This window comes from Camelina sativa, chromosome 6, assembly GCF_030686135.1.
Source record: "Camelina sativa cultivar CO46 ecotype springtype chromosome 6, ASM3068613v1".
NCBI lineage: Eukaryota > Viridiplantae > Streptophyta > Magnoliopsida > Brassicales > Brassicaceae > Camelina > Camelina sativa.
The window spans coordinates 19,752,835-19,772,541 of record NC_141885.1 but is presented as its reverse complement, the minus strand read 5'-3'; the positions used below and the strand labels follow the sequence as shown (position 1 = coordinate 19,772,541).

General features: G+C 36.6%; 5 protein-coding genes across 6 annotated transcripts; 4 read left to right on the top strand and 1 right to left on the bottom strand.

Moving 5' to 3' along the window:
- Positions 1 to 24: 24 nt before the first annotated feature.
- LOC104791718 (F-box protein SKIP5) lies at positions 25 to 3,098 on the top strand. 2 transcript variants are annotated; one of them, XR_015559261.1, is made up of 5 exons: positions 25 to 427; positions 1,057 to 1,201; positions 1,290 to 1,368; positions 1,787 to 2,323; positions 2,501 to 3,098. XR_015559261.1 is itself a non-coding variant. In XM_010517673.3 (5 exons), exons 1-5 carry the CDS (start codon positions 259 to 261, stop codon positions 2,868 to 2,870), a joined length of 822 nt encoding a protein of 273 aa, XP_010515975.1. In that variant the 5' UTR covers positions 25 to 258; the 3' UTR covers positions 2,871 to 3,098. The 2 variants fall into 2 exon arrangements, 1 of the variants encoding a protein (XP_010515975.1); XM_010517673.3 differs by having other exon boundaries at positions 2,265 to 2,323.
- A 4-nt stretch (positions 3,099 to 3,102) lies between these two features.
- Positions 3,103 to 5,739, top strand: LOC104791717 (uridine 5'-monophosphate synthase / UMP synthase (PYRE-F) (UMPS)). The gene is made up of 6 exons (XM_010517672.3): positions 3,103 to 4,404; positions 4,512 to 4,595; positions 4,760 to 4,842; positions 4,926 to 5,013; positions 5,102 to 5,356; positions 5,447 to 5,739. Exons 1-6 carry the CDS (start codon positions 3,616 to 3,618, stop codon positions 5,576 to 5,578), a joined length of 1,431 nt encoding a protein of 476 aa, XP_010515974.1. The 5' UTR covers positions 3,103 to 3,615; the 3' UTR covers positions 5,579 to 5,739.
- Positions 5,740 to 6,099: 360 nt separating this feature from the next.
- Positions 6,100 to 11,822, top strand: LOC104791715 (F-box protein At3g54460). Its single transcript, XM_010517669.2, has 8 exons — positions 6,100 to 6,883; positions 7,414 to 9,957; positions 10,046 to 10,259; positions 10,341 to 10,616; positions 10,701 to 10,760; positions 10,838 to 10,968; positions 11,266 to 11,380; positions 11,502 to 11,822. Exons 1-8 carry the CDS (start codon positions 6,264 to 6,266, stop codon positions 11,694 to 11,696), a joined length of 4,155 nt encoding a protein of 1,384 aa, XP_010515971.2. The 5' UTR covers positions 6,100 to 6,263; the 3' UTR covers positions 11,697 to 11,822.
- LOC104791716 (Major facilitator superfamily protein) lies at positions 11,649 to 15,737 on the bottom strand. Its single transcript, XM_010517670.2, has 6 exons — positions 15,561 to 15,737; positions 15,249 to 15,466; positions 14,897 to 15,148; positions 14,136 to 14,410; positions 12,520 to 12,919; positions 11,649 to 12,296 (listed from the first exon to the last, which is right to left on the bottom strand). Exons 1-6 carry the CDS (start codon positions 15,628 to 15,630, stop codon positions 11,832 to 11,834), a joined length of 1,680 nt encoding a protein of 559 aa, XP_010515972.2. The 5' UTR covers positions 15,631 to 15,737; the 3' UTR covers positions 11,649 to 11,831.
- A 610-nt stretch (positions 15,738 to 16,347) lies between these two features.
- LOC104699124 (phosphoribosylformylglycinamidine cyclo-ligase, chloroplastic-like) lies at positions 16,348 to 18,431 on the top strand. Its single transcript, XM_087456199.1, has 8 exons — positions 16,348 to 16,504; positions 16,618 to 16,712; positions 17,335 to 17,388; positions 17,462 to 17,521; positions 17,606 to 17,770; positions 17,851 to 17,937; positions 18,089 to 18,247; positions 18,336 to 18,431. The coding sequence occupies exons 1-8, from the start codon at positions 16,348 to 16,350 to the stop codon at positions 18,429 to 18,431; spliced, it is 873 nt and encodes a 290-aa protein (XP_087312325.1).
- Positions 18,432 to 19,707: the final 1,276 nt, after the last annotated feature.

Sequence of the window (19,707 nt, the reverse complement as noted above, 5' to 3'; positions counted from 1 at the left end):
CATTCATAATCATGAAATTTTGCCAACCAAAAGAAAAGTATTCATGACCATTTTTATAATTTTTACATAGATTTTTTTTTAGTAATATACAAAAACATTGAAAAAAGAAAAAGCAAAACAATCTTAACCGAAGTAAGTAATGTTTTTAATTGGACCGGACATATAAACAATGTCGAGATGACGTCAGTTTGGTAATTGAGTCGGCTGATATTAACGAACTACGGCGACGACAAAGGGCTCGTGCTTCCTAAAGCGGCCATGGAGATTCATGAGATCTCAACAAAGCTCAACAAGGAGAGGCCTCCAAAGAGAATAGTTCTACCGAGGATGAAGAGACGAATTAAATCTGATGATTCCCTCACGTCTCTTAACAATCTTGACGATGGTTGCCTTATGCATATCCTCAGCTTCCTAGCTCCAATTCCTGGTAAATTTGGTTTCTTTTTTCGCATCTATGAATTGGGGTTTCTGATACTTTTGCACTTCTGTGTTCAATTCTGCTCTGAATCGTTTCTTTGTTGATGTTGTTTGTGATGTTTCTCCCCATTTGATCTCAATTACAATTTCACCAATTATGGCCAAATTAACAACTTTTAGACTTTGGAGATCCTAATCAGATCATAATTGAATCCAATCCGTGGTATAATCTCACTCAATTTCTATAACAAATGCTCTGTTCATCGTGACTTGGTCTGATACAACAGTTCTGTAGTAATTTAACACTATTTGTAAGAAAGCTTTTTGTCTTTGTATTGAATTGCTATGTTTTGATCTGTATTGTGCTGTGTGAAGCTTCGAAGATTTAATATAAACTTATTTTTTTTAATGAATGATCCGTTCCTCTTGATTTGGGTGTGATACAACAGCTCTATAATAATGTTACACTATTAGTAAGAAAGCTTTTATCGTTGTATTGAATTGCTCTGTTTTGATCTGTGTTGTGTTGTGTGGAGCTTCAAAGATTTCATTTTTTATGTTTGCATGATGTGACTTGGGAATTTGCTGCGTATTACAGTCTATTTCAGTGCAGTTTGTGTATCTCTTCTGAGTGTGCAGATAGGTATAACACAGCACTCGTTTGCCACAGATGGCGATATCTGGCGTGTCATCCTCGCTTGTGGCTCCGTGTTGACCGTTTTGTTAAGGATTTAACTCAGCCTGGAGTTTTCCGCAACATTGAGTCAGCTGTATCTGCTGCGAGGTTTGTGATATTTACCTTATTGTGCTCTGTAACAGTTCTTCATTATTCGTAGAAGGATCCTAAAACCTAACCAAATTGTCACCTCTAGACCCGGCGATACCATTTTAATTGGAGCCGGTGGGAATCATCACGTTTCTAATATTCAGATTAAAAAGCCTCTTTGCCTGGTATGTTTTTGAAGGATTATATATGTCTAGTGTAATTTCTTGATATTCATGGAGATTTTTGCATTTCCATGTTATATCTCTTTCGTTTTCCATAACTTTCTCTAGAAATGCCAATGTGGATTGGTCTACTTTCACATGTTTCTTCACAAAAATTAAGAGTTTATCTGAGTTCATGTATACTATTAAATTATACCAACATCTGTGTAGTAGATGTTTAATATCCAAAACACATGTGAACGTATAGTCACATATCTATTCTCATGAGAGGATGGAGATTCATTCCATGCGATAGGTCTCAGCATCTGAGATCAAGATGCATTGAAGAGAACAATGCGACATTTAGGTACCAAAATAGAAATGAAAGACAACTTATGCATGCACAAAATTACTTATAATCTCACAAATGGAAACTATGCAGGAGCTGTTTGTAATTGAGACACTTCTAATGAATGTTAAAGAATTAGAACTTGATAACTAAAATTCCTTGACCATGGTGAGAATTCAGTTCGAATTCAAAGTCTTGCATGCATTTGCCACCTGCCTCTCGGTAATGTTCCTTTTCTCGTATTGGGCAACACATGGAAAGAGGGTAAGCTGTAAATAATGAAAGCTATTGAAAGTAGAGCTTGGTGTAGGAATTAGGATGAGCAGATGGAGTTGCAGAATTAGATATGATAGTGATTTAATCAGGATTGTACCCAGGCGCACCATAGAACAGTACACCTCAGTGTGGATTAGGGGCTGGCTTATTAGTGTCCTTACTTTCGATTTAAGTGGAAGACTCTATGCCTTGAGGCTGAAAGAGTTCATTTTCATAGATGGATGGTATGATGTTGATGCACAAGTACCAATGTTCATTATTAGTTTCAGTTTTATATTATCTTCTCTATGTTCAGGTTGGTGGAGGCGAGATTCCTGATGAAACTACCCTCATCTGTTCTCGTGGTTCAGACAGGTTTGTTGATCATATTCCCTTGACGTCATTTCCTCTCTGCAGTTGTTTTTTAAAATCCTTCTGGGAGGTTTTAGCTTCTTAAAAAGTTGCTGCTTAAGGCATTTCAATGTTTGTTACATTTTATTACGAAGAAGAATCTTTGGTATACGGCTTTTTGTTGTTGGGTTATTTGTGCAGTGCCCTGGAATTGCTATCGACCTGCAAGCTTGCGAATTTAACAGTGAAAGCCGAGCTCGGCTGCTGTTTGCTTCATAGGAGTGGAAGGCTAACGATTGATGGATGTGTGCTGCAATGTGAAACAAACCCTTTGGATCATCTCTCATACCCAATCGTAAGCACTGCTGGAGATGAAGATATCTTGGGCCATGTAGAAGTGGATGAAACCGTTGTTGAAAAGATCAGAGGAAACAGCGTAACGGTTTTGCAGACAAGGATCGAGGGAGGTGCAAAGGCTGTTTCGACAAGCGGAGACTTGGTTCTGCAGCGTGTTCGTGTCATGTATTCTAAGGCTTACCTCTATTTCTGGTTTGATGTAGATTATGAATGATCTTTGTTGCTTTTTTTTTTAATTAGATTACTACTATACCCTTTCTATAATCTCACAATCTGTAACATTAGTAATCTGTGATGATGATGGGAAATGATCCATCTTCATTTGTACTTTGTGGTTTCCTCTTAAGACCGGACAGGTCTTCTTGTTGTAAGCTTATGTTAAGAATAATGTCCCTTTTTAGGGCGAATTTCAGTTTCAATTGGATTTATTCATGTTGTCTCAGTGTACCTTTTTGTAGTTAAAAAAGAAGTTTTTATTTTCTCTCATAAAGTTTTCTTGAATTAATGAATTTTGAAATGACATAAACAATTAATCTACTAAACTTTATTTTGACCTTTTTAGCTTACAAAAAGTATAATTTTATATATAGTGAAAAATAAAGATCTAAATGATTGGGAAATTAAACGTCTTGTGGATTTGATAATCTTCAATTTTATTATAAAAGATTTAGTAAATGAGAGTTTATCTTAATATATGATAAAATTAGCATATACGTATAAAAATGATAAATATGAGAAAATTTACCAAGATATTTACATGATTTCTTTTCAACAAAGTTCCCTAATGATTTATTGTAAAAAAAAAAAGAAACAGAAAAAAAACATAGAAACCCAAAAATAAAACAAAACCTAAAGTATATAAAAGCCAACACTGTCCAGTGTGCAGTCGTTTCTAAAGTCTCAACTCCTCTCCTCTCTCAAAAGCCATCGAATCCAATACCAAAAGCAGCAGAAAAAGCATGTCAGCTATGGAAGCACTGATTCTCCAGCTTCACGAAATCGGCGCCGTGAAATTCGGAAACTTCAAGCTCAAATCCGGAATCTTCTCTCCGGTGTACATCGACCTCCGTCTCATCGTCTCATACCCTTCCCTCTTAACACAGATCTCTCAAACTCTCATCTCTTCACTTCCTCCTTCCGCGACCTTCGACGTCGTCTGTGGTGTACCTTACACTGCTCTCCCTATCGCCACCGTCGTCTCTGTTTCCAATGGTATCCCTATGCTTATGCGCCGTAAGGAGATTAAAGACTACGGAACATCCAAAGCCATTGAAGGTATCTTCGAAAAGGATCAAACTTGTTTGATAATCGAAGATCTTGTAACCAGTGGCGCCTCTGTTCTCGAGACTGCTGCGCCTCTTCGTTCTGTTGGGTTGAAGGTTAGTGATGCTGTGGTCTTGATCGATAGGCAACAAGGTGGTAGGGAGAATTTAGCTGAGAATGGGATTAAGCTTCATTCGATGATTAAGTTGACGGATATGGTTAGGGTTTTGAAAGAAAAGGGCAAAATTAAAGAAGAGGATGAAGTGAATTTGCTTAAGTTTCTGGAAGAGAACAGTAGGGTTAGTGTTCCAAGTGTGGAGAAAGCAAAGCCGAAGCCTAGGGTTTTAGGGTTTAAGGAAAGGTCAGAGCTTTCCAAGAATCCGGCGGGGAAGAAGCTGTTTGATATTATGTTGAAGAAGGAAACTAATCTCTGCTTAGCTGCTGATGTTGGAACTGCTGCTGAATTGCTTGAAATCGCTGAGAAGGTTAGAATCATTTTGTATTTTGATTCTTCTGATTGAATTTTTAAGACTTTTTCATCTGAATTATGCTTTAGTGACATCTTCTTTCAAATGTTTGTGTGTTTATAAAGGTTGGACCAGAGATTTGTCTCTTGAAGACTCATGTTGATATTTTGCCTGATTTCACCCCTGACTTTGGCTCTAAACTCCGTGCGGTAATTACTTTGCTTACACACAAATCTTCGATTATCTGTTTCTTTGATAGGTTTAGTTACTTTAAGTCAAGATTGTAATCTCTACAATAACAATGAGTCTCATGTCTGTTATTGTTAAGCTTGTTTGCGATATGTCGTTGATCCATTGTTTACTGTTACTTTAGATCGCAGACAAGCACAAGTTTCTCATCTTTGAGGATCGCAAGTTTGCAGACATTGGTAACACTGTCACAATGCAGTATGAAGGGTAATTTTCTTCATGATGTCACTTAGCCTTTATTCAAGTCTTTTCGAGTTTTCTGTGTGCCAATTTTCCTGGTTTGTTCGCAGAGGCATCTTCAAAATATTGGAGTGGGCTGATATTATAAACGCTCATATAATATCGGGGCCAGGAATCGTGGAGGGCCTGAAATTGAAGGTATATAATTTCATTCCTCTTTTTTAACTTGATGATTACTGATTCTTATGTTTTACTAATATTTTGTTGCATTCTTATATGATTGTAGGGTATGCCTCGTGGTAGAGGTCTGCTTTTGCTTGCTGAAATGAGCTCTGCAGGTAACCTTGCTACAGGAGACTACACAGCAGCAGCCGTGAAAATCGCAGAGGCTCATTCAGATTTCGTGATGGGATTCATCTCGGTGAATCCAGCTTCTTGGAAATGCGGATATGTGTATCCGTCTATGATTCATGCAACGCCTGGTGTTCAAATGGTGAAAGGTGGTGATGCACTTGGTCAGCAGTATAACACTCCACACTCTGTGAGTCTCTCCCCCCACCCAACTATTACATCCATAGTTAGCATTCTATAGTCGGTATCTGAATACCGATTGCTCTTTTGCTTATTTCAGGTGATTACAGAGAGGGGAAGTGATATTATAATCGTGGGACGAGGAATCATAAAGGCGGACAACCCAGCAGAGACGGCTCACGAGTATAGAGTTCAAGGCTGGAATGCATACTTGGAGAAATGCTCTCAGTAGATTCGAGACTGAGATATGCCTGAGGTTTTTTGATTATGTGTTCTAGTGCTGTTTTGTGTGATTTATGTGAGGATGGGTTTTAAAAGACTCATGTCTCGTTGATTGTTCTTCACTTGATCTCATTTCTCAATAATAAAGTGACGCTTGGAGAGTTGATCTCATAATGATGTGTACGTTTTGGATCACCAAATTGTGTTGGTCTCACAATATCTGGATCCTTTGGATTTGGCTGAAGCTGTCCAAAAATGTTTAAAATCTATAAAACTCAAATCACTCAATGGATTCCAAACTCTCTCTACGTGCTTATCTCTTCTCTTAGTAAAAGTAAATTAAGAGACATTGGTCAACTTCTCCCACAATGGTGTTCGTGTTTGCTGAACCCTGCGTAAAGCAATCAAATCATTACGAACGTGTTTGTTGTAATTTACACGTAGGATTAAAGAAATACACGTGTAGATATATTACTGGTTAAAGAGCCACACGTGAAAGGTATAAGAGATTAATAAAAAATCATAAGCCCTAATTTAGTTTTTTTTTTCTTTTTCTTATTTTGATATCGTGTTTTGGCTGAGAGGACGAAACCAGAAAAAAAAAAAAAAAAAAAAATTCACAAAAAAAGATGAGATTTTTTCCAAGAAATCAATAAAGCCCTAACGATTTCTGCATTCGATTTTGGATTCTGACGATGGCGGTTTCCGTTGAACTCAATGATCACAAACTCTGTGGTTTCCTCTGTACCGTTCTTTCCGTCGATTCGCCTGGTCTTCTTCAATTGGGCTCATCTTGTTCCATCTTCAATGACGGTTCCGTCACCGGATTCAAATCCGACAATGGCATCATCTTATCCCTAATCAATCCCACCTCTAATCTCAAATCCCTAATTTCGTCTCAAGGAGATCATGATGATGCTGAGGATTGTGGAACAATTGGATTGGAGACTCCACAGAAACGGCGCAAGTGCGTTGAGCGAGGGAGTAGTAGTAATAGTAGTAGTGGTACACGGAAGTCTCTGAAATCGAAGAGACGGGTACCATCCGGGAGTAAAGAGAAGACCGGAGGGGGAAGGAAGAGGGGAAGGAGTATAGGTTTGGTGAATGGAAGCTTAAGTGTAGTGCAGCAACTTCACGCTTTGGTTGCTTATAAATGTTTGAAGATCTTTTCTCGAGTCGTGAAGGTTGATAAGGGTGAGAATGGAGAAGAGAGAGCTGTTGTGTTAGTGGATGTTTACCTGCCTATTGCATTGTGGTCCGGATGGCAATTTCCTAAATCCCAAACTACTGCTGCTGCTGTGTTTAAGCACTTGAGGTAATTGGTTTTGACTCAGAAAATCCTTCTGTAGCTAGGAGAATTTCTAAATGTGGATATATTCAGTTTCATGGTTTAATGTTTATAGAATTCTGAGGTGTGTTGTATTTACTTTGGGAATCTACTGTTGAGCTATGTCAAAATAGGTTTACTTTTTGTATAAGCAATGCTGTTTCTTGTTCCTAGTAACGGAAGTTAAGTAGATCAACTTACGAAAATATCTGCGGTGATATATGTAGTTACGTCTCCTCTTGTTATGTCCGGGCAAAGTTGCATTTCATTAACTTTGACTCTTTTTTGTGCCTACATATTTTATATTGGATATCTGGCATATCTTATTAAGTATCTCCGTAGGAGTATCCTTAGGGGTGTATCAGTTTTTTCTTCTGTATTACTACAATGATCTTTATGTTGACATGCCAAATTGTAATGCATCTATTGCTATCACTATCATGAATGCAAAATTCTTTTGTGGATGGGTGTGAATAGATACTTCTCTCGCATTTTTAATGAGTTCCAGTTCTTTGCAGCTGTGACTGGGGACTGAGAGTCTCAATCCTTAATGGGGAAAGTATTTGGGAAGAGGCCAATGGAAGAATTAAGGCCATCTGGGATCTATCTGACTGCCATGTGTTTGATTGCAAATTACTCTGTTATGCCCCAGATTCTCCAAAAAGAAGATTATTTAGACTACATGAAATCTTTAAGAGCTTGCCCAGTCCACGATATAATGATTTGTCTGATTCTTCTAGAGTATTACCGTCCACTGACTCTTGTGCATCTGGTATATGGGATCTCTCAGATGACGTTCTGATAAGCATACTGATGAAACTTGATGTGAAGGAACTCGTTAGCATTGCAGCAGTCTGCCGTCTCCTCAGATCATTGACCTCTCTAATTGTGCCATGTATGAATTTAAAACTCTTTCCTCATCAGCAGGCAGCGGTTAGTTGGATGCTGGAACGTGAGAGGAAAGCTGAAGTTTTCTCACATCCTCTTTACTTGAACTTTGATACTGAGGATGGTTTTAGTTTCTATGTAAATTCTGTGACTGGTGATATAATCACTGAGGCAGCTCCCATGGTCAAGGATTTCCGTGGGGGAATGTTCTGCGATGAACCAGGTCTCGGGAAGACTATCACAACATTATCCCTTATTCTAAAGACGCAGGGAACAATGGCTGATCCGCCTGAGGGACTTCCTATCGTTTGGTGTACACATAAAGGTGACAAGAATTGTGCCTATTATGAGTTCACGAGTGACCAGTTCACTTCTAACGGTATGTTAACAGTTAAGAGGTTATTAAGTCCAAGCAGTTGTCGAAACCAGTTTTCTTTTGAAGCCTTACGTCCGCAGCTGGAGTCGAAATCGTTGCCACTTACGCAAGCTAGGCTGATGGATCAAACATTTGAGTCGAAGAACCCAAACTTTGAAAACGAATTTGAAACTCACATCCCTGCTTCCCTGGATTTGAAAGCTCAATGTAGAAAGAGCTTGGGTGATGTCAGAAAAAATCTCTTGCATGCATACAATGGCGCATCTGAGCTCTCCGAAGTGATGGAAACTAAAAGAATCGGTAGTTGGAAGAAATGTGGTATGATAACTGGTTGCAAGAGAAAGGGTCCTACGGATTCGGATGTGGAAAGCGATATTTGGATACAGTGTGATTCTTGCTCAAAGTGGCGGAGAATAATAGATGAAGGTGTATCTGTTACTGGTTCTGCATGGTTTTGTAGCAACAATGGTGACCCTGCATATCAGAGTTGTAATAATCCTGAAGAATTATGGGATAGATCTCAACCCATAAAATACTTGCAAGGTTTTGTTACTAAGGGAGCCTCTGGTGAAGAAAAGGATAATATTTCTTTCTTCACCAGTGTCCTTCGGGAACACAAGTCTGCAGTAAACTCAACCGTAAAGAAAGCCTTACTTTGGCTTGCTAAACTCCCTCTTGAGAAGCTTTCACAGATGGAAACAGTTGGCTTATCTGGTCCAGTGTTGGGTTTGAATAAAGATGCCCTTGGGTTCCAGAGAATATTTCGAGCATTTGGTCTTAAGAGTAGAGTTGACAAGGGTGTTATTAAATGGTTTTACCCCAAGTTTCTTGAGAACCTAGTATTTGATGTACCTGCCCTCAAAGTTGCTCTCTGTCAGCCGCTGGATACAGTTAGACTGTATCTGTCAAAAGCAACTCTAATTGTCGTCCCCTCAAATTTAGTTAATCATTGGATAACACAGATCGAGAAACATGTTAGCCCTGATCAGCTTCGTATTCTCCTTTGGACGGACCACATACAAATTTCTCCACACAGCTTGGCTTGGGATTATGATGTTGTAATCACAACTTTTAGACGCTTAAGTGCAGAATGGAATCCCCGGAAGAAAAGCCCAATGATCCAAGTGCATTGGCTTAGGGTCATACTAGATGAAGGACACACTCTTGGTTCTAGTGTCAGTTTGACAAATAAATTTCAGATGGCTGTTTCTCTGATAGCTTGTAATCGTTGGCTATTGACAGGAACACCAACCCCCAACACGCCAAATAGCCAGCTTTCACATCTCCAACCTCTTTTAAAGTTTCTTCATGAGGAAGTATATGGAGAAAATTTAAAGTTTTGGGAAGCTGGCATCCTTAGACCATTTGAAGCAGAAATAGAGGAGGGTCGTTTGCGTTTACTACAGCTGCTTCAGAGATGCATGATAAGTTCCAGAAAGAAAGATCTGCAGATGATTCCTCCATGCATCAAGAAGTTGACATATCTTAATTTCGTTCCAGGGCATGCAAGAAGCTACAATGAACTAGTGGAAACAGTTAGGCGTAATATCTTATTAGCTGATTGGAATGATCCATCTCATGTAGAAAGTCTGCTTAACTCTAAACAGTGGAAATTTCGAAGCAATACCATCAGAAATGTTAGACTATCTTGCTGTGTGGCTGGGCATATTAAAATGACTGACGCTGGTCATGATATTAAAGAGACAATGGATGCTTTACTTAACAGTGGTCTGGAACTTTCGACAGAGGAGTTTTCTATTATTGAAAATAGCCTTATTAGTGGCTGTAACTGTAAAAGGTATGTCTTAAATCCAATGTTTGCATTAGTTTAGGGTATTTGACTCAGGTATCTAACTTATGCTTTTGTTTCTCAACCTTACAAATAGATGTGGGGAATGGTGCCGACTTCCTGTAATAACTCCATGTAGACACCTACTGTGCCTTGATTGTGTTGCTCTTGATAGCGAAAGGTGTACTATTCCTGGTTGTGGACACTTATATGAGATGCAAACTCCTGAAACGTTGGCTCGACCAGAGAATCCAAATCCGAAGTGGCCTGTGCCAAAGGATCTTATTGAGTTACAGCCTTCATATAATCAGGTAGATATGCGTATAAACCATCTTATAAGAACAATTTGGTTCCGGGAATGGTATAGTCAAATGCATTACTTTATATTTCAGGATACCTGGAACCCTGACTGGCAATCTACGTCCAGCAGTAAAGTCAGTTATCTCGTAGACAGGCTGAGGAAGTTACAGGAGAGTAATAGAAAAAGCATTTCGTCTTTCAACAAAACTGACAGTGACAACAACCTGGAATACAATCCCCCTGGTACCTCGGAAGCCTTTTCGCGGAAAGAATTCCATGGACAGGATTGTGGATCTCAGATGGTATTTGTTGATAAAGTGTTGATTTTCTCTCAATTTCTTGAGCATATTCACGTGATTGAACAACAGGTATTCACCTTGTATTTGTACCGTGATTCTTTAATTGCCCTTTGTGTTTTAACGTTTGATCAATTTTATATCATGCTTTTGCAGTTGACAACTGCTGGCATCAAGTTTGGTAAAATGTACAGTCCAATGCCTTCGTGTAATAAGGTACTTGGCTGTTGATTTTTATTTCTTTCTCACATCATCTTGCAAAAGTCAAACAACTTTCGATTTCAACTTTTCAGATGAAATCTCTGGCAATGTTCCAGAACGATGCTGACTGCATGGCACTTTTGATGGATGGAAGTGCTGCCCTTGGTCTTGATTTGAGCTTTGTAACACATGTATTCCTGATGGAACCAATATGGGATAAAAGGTACGAGTTTGAGCAATTTTGCATTCAGATATTAGTAACGAATATAAAACCTAATGTTCTTCTATTTTTCACTTCATAATCCCTTCCTGAAACCTATTGTTCTAAATTTTTGGAATTTACTGGAGTGAATCATTTGGCCGTTCTATATACTTATCTTGTATGGATAAATCTAAAAGCTAAACTGAGTGGTTAACAGTTTGATTCTTCGTGGCAACGCCTTTTATATTTTCCGTATCTGGTCAAATATTTTTCCATTCCATGGTGTTGCTGACTCCTACAATGTTCACAAATGAGCAGCATGGAAGAGCAAGTCATCAGTCGTGCTCATCGGATGGGTGCAAAGCGCCCTATTTATGTAGAAACCTTAACCATGCGTGGCACGATTGAAGAACAAATGATGAGATTCCTAGAGGTACGGTTACTGTTTTTCCTTATTGCTCCATAATTATTTAGTATCAGATAAAAGCGCATTTGCTGAAAGTCTGAGCATTGTCTACATGTCAAATGTCCCATATGTGCATTGTTTTATGCAGGATGCAGAAAAGAATGATAGATTATTGAGTGGAGATTACGTAAAAGCGGAGCAGGAGACAACACGGAGCCGCCGAACGCTACATGACTTGGCAGAAAGCAATTACCTATCTCATCTTAACTTTGTTCGATCCGATGGCAAAATGGAATTCGCAGCTTCGCAGCTTGCAGGTTTAAAAGATCACCAATTAGCTTAAGAAAGTAAAGTTTATTTTGTAATCACAACAAGTAAATGTTACACCTTTTTTAAGTTTGATATAGATTAGGATAAACACGAGGCCGCCGATTTTGGAATATAAAGATGCTTCAAAATCGTTTCAAAACATCTTTGATCAAACTTCTCTTTCGCCTTCAACATCATCAGCTTTGTCTTGCAGTTTCTTGTAGACAAAACGGTTAGCTATGAACAGATAGAAACAGAGGCTCACAGCATTTAACGATGCGATTACCCAATAAAAGTAATCAAGATGTGCTTTGTTAAGGTTGTTGACGAGCCATTCTTCACCGTGGCTTTTGCTTATTGTTTGAACGGTTGATATTATCCCGGTACTAACAAAACTTCCAACTCCAACAACACTAATAAATATCGCTGCACCAATACTTCTCATAGTTTCAGGCATTTGATCATAGAAAAGCTCTTGCATACCAACGATAGTGAACACGTCGCCAATACCAACTAGTATGTATTGGGGAAGTAACCACAAGCTACTCATTGGAACAACTTCTTTTGGAGAGTCAATTAATCCATGATCTCTTGCAACTCTAAGTCTCTTTGCCTCCACAAGCCCGCATATCATCTGTTATAAAAACACAAGTCCATAAAAATTTAGGTCATACTCATGTGATTACTTAGATATAAGATTAGTCTAATTTCATGTCATAGTTGTGAACGAAATACGCTTTAGTCTGCCTAGTTTGCTCCATCTGCTGTCACAGTTCAAAACCAAAGAATGACACCATGATAGTAACAACTCTATATATAGAATTCTATCAGGATAATTCACAATTTACTTAATGTACCATGTTAAAAGTAGCGACAAATAAGCCAACGCCGATTCTCTGGAGAGATGTGATTCCAGAATGGTGATTGGTGATCTTACGGACCATGGGGACAAAAACTCGATCGTAAAGAGGAATGAGGATAAGGATGGTGACACCAACAATGCTTTGGAAAGCAGCAGGAGGAATGGTGAAGTGATCTCCAATGGTTCTGTTCATCATGCTTCCTTGCTTTAAGAAGAATGTGTTGAGCTGAGCAAGTGTGGCACAGAACATTATCAAGCTTATCCAAATTGGTATGAGCCTCAATATTAGCTTTACTTCTTCCACTTGGTTCACGGAACATAACCTCCATGGGTTTCTTTTTTTGGTTGAAGTATTATGATCAATCTCATCAATTATTGTAGCTTTATCAAGAAATCTGCATTGTTAAAAAATGATATAATTAGTATCCTATAATTAGTGGTAGATATCATTAAACAATTTACAACAAATAAATGTCTATTAGATGCAATGATTTCTATCTTCCTTCACCTCTGTTTATCACCCTTTCAAAACGAATTAACACTTGCAAATTTAAAAGTAACGCCAAAGTCATATTTCTTTCGTTCTCATATGGTCTATTGATATTAATCTTTATTCGTTTAAGTTTAATGAGTCTTCAATTCAAAACCCATTGATAATAAATAAATTAATGCATTTTGCTTATATATTCCTCAAGTTCCTCCTCATTTTTTCGATACGAGATATTTCGAGCATTTGGTCTTAAAAAAAAAACTATTTTCTCTACTTAATTTGTTTTTTCTAACTTGCGTTCTGAATCAGTATATTCAAATTCTAAATCAAGAACAAGTACTGTCATTAACTCATTATCCAGCTAACTTAAGAACGTGGCGTTGTACGATTTCATTGAGTAATAGCCCAATGATAATAGTAACTTTTTCAATGATAAAAGCTTATTTAATTGTACTATTTGATTTCATTTTTTTTTTATGTACAGCTAGCTGCTAATTAATAAGCATCTTCACGTGACCCATGCACGTTCAAAGAGAAGAATATAGGAAATGCTCCGAATAATTTCCAAGTTTTTAAGTAAATTAACCAATTAATTAATACCTTTGCAGCTTACTGATTTGTATCAAAAATTATATTTGAATCTATAAAATATGTGTGCGTGATATATCGTAAAAAGCAAAAACCAGTGTATATATAAATATGTAATAAGAATCATAATATATAACTCATTCAAATCATTAATACTAATCATATGAAAGTATGGAACCCTAATTTTATTAAATCATTCATAGAATCCAATGTCATACATTACCACTAGAATTATATAATTTTAAATTTTATTGTTTCTTGATATCTTCACAAATTTAAAGATAAAAAATTTCGAAAAAAGTCAAGAAAAAAAAAGAGATTTTATCAGCGGGAAATCTACAAACACATAAATATTGAATCGATAGTACAACAGGTGTCCCTCCATCCAACGAGTCAGTTCCAATATTATAACAATAAGATGCATATGATGTGCCCATAAAACCAGCATGTTGGACCACTTCGGAGATATCAATTTTTCATTTAGAAAGGTTGACATAAATGTTTATAAATAGAAAGTAATGTAACGTAAGTACCTGAATTGATTGGTTCTGGCAAGAAGATATACCATCTTACTAGCATTTGTTGACTCTGACTCGTCCTCATCGTAGCAGAGGCCATAGTGGTGGCTCGTGGAGCTCAATCTCCATTTTTTGAGAGCAGCGACGATGACCTGAGCTACTCTCGTGAGAGGGCTTCCCACCGGAACTGCTTGCTTTCGATATTTTGGAATACCGATTAGAAATATGGTTATACCTATTCCTACACTTCCTGCTATTATGCTGAATCCTATTGACCAACTCACTCGTTCCTGTTCATATTATGAAGATATGATTAAGAAATGTTTTCTGCAGAGTTTACATATCCTATTCAATGAAGTTAGAAATTATTATCATTATCTAAAATTCCCGTACGTACCAACCATGTTAGTAATTATTATGCCAAGTTGCCAACCAATTTTGAAATATTTATATGAAAAAGTTAACGTATATATGTAGACCAAATTTGTTTTTTATTTTATTTTATTTAGAATACATTTATCAAAGTTCTACTAGTACATTGATTATAGGAAACCATCGACCTCTCTTTATCTATGTACACATATCTAGCTAGATTTCTTAGCTCGCTAACGTGATTAGATTAATTATTGAAACCATCATATGAATATATATCTCTTACGATAATTAAGCTAATAATCCTCACACAAAAAAAGGGAGTTAATGTTTGATTTGAGATGTAATTGAGAAAGTCAACAAAAATAAAATTTACTGACAATAAGGGACAAAAAGAGATATACCTGAATGAAGATGAGAGCAAGAACAGCAATGGAAGAACTAAGGACGATGGCCAAGTACCAATAATTGAAGAATGATGTTTTTGCTGCCTTCTCCTCTGCGTTGGATTCTCCGAACTGGTCAGCCGCGAAGGTCATAACGCATGGCTTGTGTCCTCCTTCTCCAACCGCCATCACATACAATGCCATAAAGAACGCTTTTTCTCTCATCCGCCGCGCCACAACCGTGACAGACAATGGCAACATTACCATTCCCTGGAAATAAATTATTTGATTAGTGTACTCATAGTTATTAGTCCTTATTTCGATTTGAGATCTTGAAAACATGATAAAGTGTTAAGGTCTAGGATCAGACAAAAAGATAGATGAAAGAAGACAAGAGAACGGTTTTGAAGCGGCCTAGGATTGAGTCTGCTAGAAAACCCCCGAGAATGGGGAACATGCAAGAAACACCAATCCATGTGTTGATCTGCTTGGCCGCGGTAGCCGTGGACTGGCCAAGCTCGTTTGTTAGAAACGTTAATAGGTTGCTTGCAAGACCGTAGAACGCAAATCTCTCTGTCATCTCCACAACTGCATATAGATTAATTATGAATCATGCGGATTCAAATGATCGATCGAATTTTGCAAGAAAAATATTCAAATCCTTGAGAAAATTCATACGTACCGATGATGAAAATGGCAGCGTTCCAGCCTCCTCTGGTTCGTCTAGTGATGAGGGCGGTTGAATCTGCCATGTCTGAGAAAAGTTGAAGCACCGAGATTATTGTGAGTGTATTAGACGTTTAATTTCTATAGGATCACCGATCGAGTTGTCCTTTTTTTATATTTGAAATTTGATTCTGATCTCTCTCTCTCACTCTAAGTAAGTTTTTCTATTGCATGTGTTTGTTTAATATATTTCAACATTCTTAAATTAATGTATTGTGACTTGTGAAGGGTCTCTATGATGAAAAGGTTTCCAAAGGTGGTTTAGCTTTATAAAAATTTCTAGTTTGTTTACAACAACAACAACAAAAAAAAAGGTTTATAAGCTTTTCTTTGAAAAATGCATAATGATGGTGGCTGGGCTAGGTGTAATAAAATTTCTTCCACTAATTAATAAAATTTATAATTTTATATTTCTTATGTGGTAGCAAAAAAAAAATATATATATTTACAATTGATATGAGATATCGAACCAGGTGGGAAATACATATATATCTATTGAGCATGAAAAAAAATTGATAGGATGCTAGGGTTTTAAAGCCCTGGCCCTCCTAAAACTTGTTCCTTGTTCTTATATAACAAGCTTCAAGTAGTAATATTGTTTTATTCATCAGGCCAAGGAATCCCGAAATGCAGACTTCTTCTCCAATAGACACCGTTTCTCCTCCATAGGTTCGTCCTTGATACCTTTCTCGATCGTCTTTCCTCAGACGACAAGAACAAGAAGGGCATCTCGTGTTTTATCCATGTCTAAGAGAGATAATAAGACTGATGATGATGATGACACCAATGGTTTCACTTACAAAGATTCCGGTGTGGATATCGATGCTGGGGCAGAGCTCGTTAGAAGAATTGCAAAGATGGCTCCTGGGATCGGCGATTTCAGTGGTCGCATTCCGTTTGGTATATATATGTATATATATAGCTGCAAACATAATTCAACTGAATGTTTTAAGAATTCGTGTTCGTTCTAATGAGTGTGGCTTTATATTTTATTTTTAATTTCGTTTGAGCAGGTGACACTTTTATCGTAGTGGGTATGGATGGTATAGGGACTAAACTTAAATTGGCAGTTGAGACCGGAATTCATGAAACCGTTGGAATCGATTTGGTAAGTGTTAGTGCGGGATTTAGCATCTCCGACATACCGATCTAAACTAGAAAGATAAATTGATTACTTACCCGGGAATTCGGTTAAGGATCTTAACTGATGATCTACATGAAGGCATGTTCGGACAAAAAGGCTAAGCCCATCAATAAGAAGCCGACTTCCTAATTCGCCCGGCGGCCGACTTGAGGAAGAGATGGGAACTTTCCATATCTCATTGGACAATAAGGAAAGTTAATATATTCTGTGATCAATGAAACTGTATAAAAGGGGAGAGACTTCTCCATTGTAAAGTATCCAGCAATTAATACAAAAAACTCTAATTTTCTACTTTTATTTGTTCTTTAGTAGAAACCTTAACTTCTTCCTCAAGAGATCTTTTTCCCTTTTTGCTTACTAGTTTTAATCCGAGTTCTTTGAGAGATTACTTTATTGAATTTGTTTCTCCCTTCAAACAAATTCATTGTGTGAAACCTAGTTTCTACTGTAAGAAACAAAAGAAAATGTGTTTGTATTTTCTTACTCCCCGAAAAGACACTCAATCATGGTTTCACTTTACTTTTGGTTTCTAGGTCGCTATGAGTGTGAATGATATTGTTACTTAGCTTGTGGTGCAACCCCTAAGGGTTTCGTTGACTACTTTGGCTGTAGTCGTCTCGATGTTGACCTTGCAGAAAAGGTATCTTTCATTGCTTGTGCATCGATATTGATCATGATGAACAAATTAACGTAACATTATGCTTTGTTTCTAGGTCATCAAAGGGATTAATGATGGCTGTAAGCAAGCCGGCTTTGAACTTACAGGAGGAGAGGTATTTTTCTAGTATAGTTAGACCCCATTTCCAGCCTTCACTATTGCTAATTTTTGTTTCGATATTAATTTTCGTATTTTTTAGACTGCAGAGATGCCCGACTTTTATGCTAAGGGTGAATACGATCTTGTTGGGTGTGCAGTAGGCCAAGTGAAGAAAGCTTCTGTTATAGACGAAAAAAACATAGTGGCTGGAGATGTTCTTATTGGTCTTCCTTCTAGCGGCCTTCATTCCAATGGTTATTCTTTAGTTAGAAGGTACGTTGGTGGTACAATATGAGTTTACTAATCTAGTTTTAAATCTAATTCTAAAAAAAAAATTGTTTTCAGGGTAGTGGCTCAAAGCGGTTTTTCGTTGAAAGATCAACTACTCTTGTTGAAGCTCTAATGGCACCTACTTTCATTTATGTGAAACAGGTTTGTTTATTTTTTGTTACAAAAAATATTGTCATTTGTATTAATCCTATAATACAAATGTATAGGATCTAATTGTATAGGATCAATTTGTATAGGCTCTAATTGTATAGGATCAATTTGTATTAATCCTATAAACTATTCACATTTACAGGTACTTGACCTGATCAGCAAAGGAGGAGTGAAGGGGCTAGCTCATATAACGGGTGGAGGTTTCACTGACAAAATTCCCCGAGTCTTACCGGATGGTTTGGGTGCTGTTATTCACACCGATGCTTGGGAAGTTCCACCTTTGTTCAATTTTATCCAGAAGGTAACGAATTAAAGAATCCTAGATTAGCATGAATAAAACAATTTTGATTAATTCCCTATAATTTATATTAAAATTTGTTGTTATATAGTATGGGAGTGTAGATGACTCTGAGATGAGAAGGACGCTTAATATGGGAATTGGGATGGTTATGGACCTTATGGTGGTCGTCCTGAGGCAGCAATGAGAATATTAGAAGAAGTAGAGGATGGCAACTATGTTGCGTATCGCATCGGACAAGTTACCAGCGGTGAAGGCGTAAACCCTAAACCTCAAATACTATATTCTAACCCTTTAAAACTATACCCTAAATGTAAAATAGAGAACCCAAACCTAAAAAAAATTTTAAAAAATAATTTAACATATTGTAATTATGTGAAAGAGGACAAAAATGAAAATGTTCAAGAAAATGGGTATTTTTGAAAAGGTATCTCAAAAAGATATTTCTAACAAATTCTCTTCATTTAAATAGTAAATAATATTTTATTAGAAATAAATTATATCACTCAACAAAAAACACAAAAAAAATTGTATCACTTATCTATTAACTACACCAATACTAACACTACTAGAAATGGACCCGCGCTATAGCGCGGAAAATATTTATTCATATGTAATATAATTTTGTACTAAAAGTAGCAATAAACTTAAAATATTGTAAAATATGTTATTTGTTAAAAGTACAACATATAATATATTTTTTGATGGATCAATTTGTGAAAAATTGCATCGGTAAAAAAATTATTACTAACATGCTCTTTTTTTTTTTTTGGACAAACCCGCTCTATAATATGATTGTGAGTTTTGCAAACCAATCTGTGTATTCTCAAAAATATCATGATATATTAAATGAATAATATTTATATTATGAAATATATGATTATAATTAATGTATATGAAACCATAAGTAATATTGAGGAAATTGTATACATACCCGCATGGCATAATAACATGTTAGTTTTATAGAACTGCATATTTTGTTATTGTAAACACACATAGATCGGTTTGCTCTATTAAACAAATAGCTATCCAAATTGATTGAAAATATGCAAATCCTATTATGTTATTAAAAATCCATATGATAATTTACAATATGATATACACAGATGAACACCCATCATATTAAAAATGAGGAAGAGGTAAGTGAAGATCACAAGATTTTTAGAACTTAAATTAGTATAATATTATAATGTATGATAATAGACTAAGAGAGAGGGAGAGAAGAAGAGAATATGTTTCCATCATTAAAGTATTGACACATCTCTATATTTATAAGAAGAAGAAGTATGTCTAACAATTTAATATTAATTTTAAATATAATTGTATTTTTTTTAAATCTGCACATTTATTAGGACCAATTAATATGAAAAATTACCATAAAAATCGGTTATTAATTATGACAATTAAAATTGAAAGATTTTTTTCCATAAAAATAGAAACTTCCTTGTAATTGTTATACGGTT

Excerpts from the sequence above, each read along its gene's own strand:
- LOC104791715 (XM_010517669.2), top strand. The coding sequence starts at position 6,264 with ATGGCGGTTTCCGTTGAACTCAATGATCACAAACTCTGTGGTTTCCTC. Across the intron at positions 10,617-10,700 it reads TTCACGTGATTGAACAACAG|TTGACAACTGCTGGCATCAA; the intron begins GTATTCACCTTG and ends ATGCTTTTGCAG. Across the intron at positions 11,381-11,501 it reads AAATGATGAGATTCCTAGAG|GATGCAGAAAAGAATGATAG; the intron begins GTACGGTTACTG and ends TGTTTTATGCAG.
- LOC104791718 (XM_010517673.3), top strand. The coding sequence starts at position 259 with ATGGAGATTCATGAGATCTCAACAAAGCTCAACAAGGAGAGGCCTCCA. Across the intron at positions 1,369-2,264 it reads TTAAAAAGCCTCTTTGCCTG|GTTGGTGGAGGCGAGATTCC; the intron begins GTATGTTTTTGA and ends CTCTATGTTCAG. Across the intron at positions 2,324-2,500 it reads TGTTCTCGTGGTTCAGACAG|TGCCCTGGAATTGCTATCGA; the intron begins GTTTGTTGATCA and ends TTATTTGTGCAG.
- LOC104791716 (XM_010517670.2), bottom strand. The coding sequence starts at position 15,630 with ATGGCAGATTCAACCGCCCTCATCACTAGACGAACCAGAGGAGGCTGG. Across the intron at positions 15,467-15,560 it reads CGCTGCCATTTTCATCATCG|TTGTGGAGATGACAGAGAGA; the intron begins GTACGTATGAAT and ends ATCTATATGCAG. Across the intron at positions 12,297-12,519 it reads TTGTCGCTACTTTTAACATG|ATGATATGCGGGCTTGTGGA; the intron begins GTACATTAAGTA and ends TTTTTATAACAG.
- LOC104699124 (XM_087456199.1), top strand. The coding sequence starts at position 16,348 with ATGTCTAAGAGAGATAATAAGACTGATGATGATGATGACACCAATGGT. Across the intron at positions 16,505-16,617 it reads CAGTGGTCGCATTCCGTTTG|GTGACACTTTTATCGTAGTG; the intron begins GTATATATATGT and ends TCGTTTGAGCAG. Across the intron at positions 17,938-18,088 it reads CTTTCATTTATGTGAAACAG|GTACTTGACCTGATCAGCAA; the intron begins GTTTGTTTATTT and ends TCACATTTACAG.
- LOC104791717 (XM_010517672.3), top strand. The coding sequence starts at position 3,616 with ATGTCAGCTATGGAAGCACTGATTCTCCAGCTTCACGAAATCGGCGCC. Across the intron at positions 4,405-4,511 it reads TGCTTGAAATCGCTGAGAAG|GTTGGACCAGAGATTTGTCT; the intron begins GTTAGAATCATT and ends GTGTTTATAAAG. Across the intron at positions 4,596-4,759 it reads TTGGCTCTAAACTCCGTGCG|ATCGCAGACAAGCACAAGTT; the intron begins GTAATTACTTTG and ends CTGTTACTTTAG.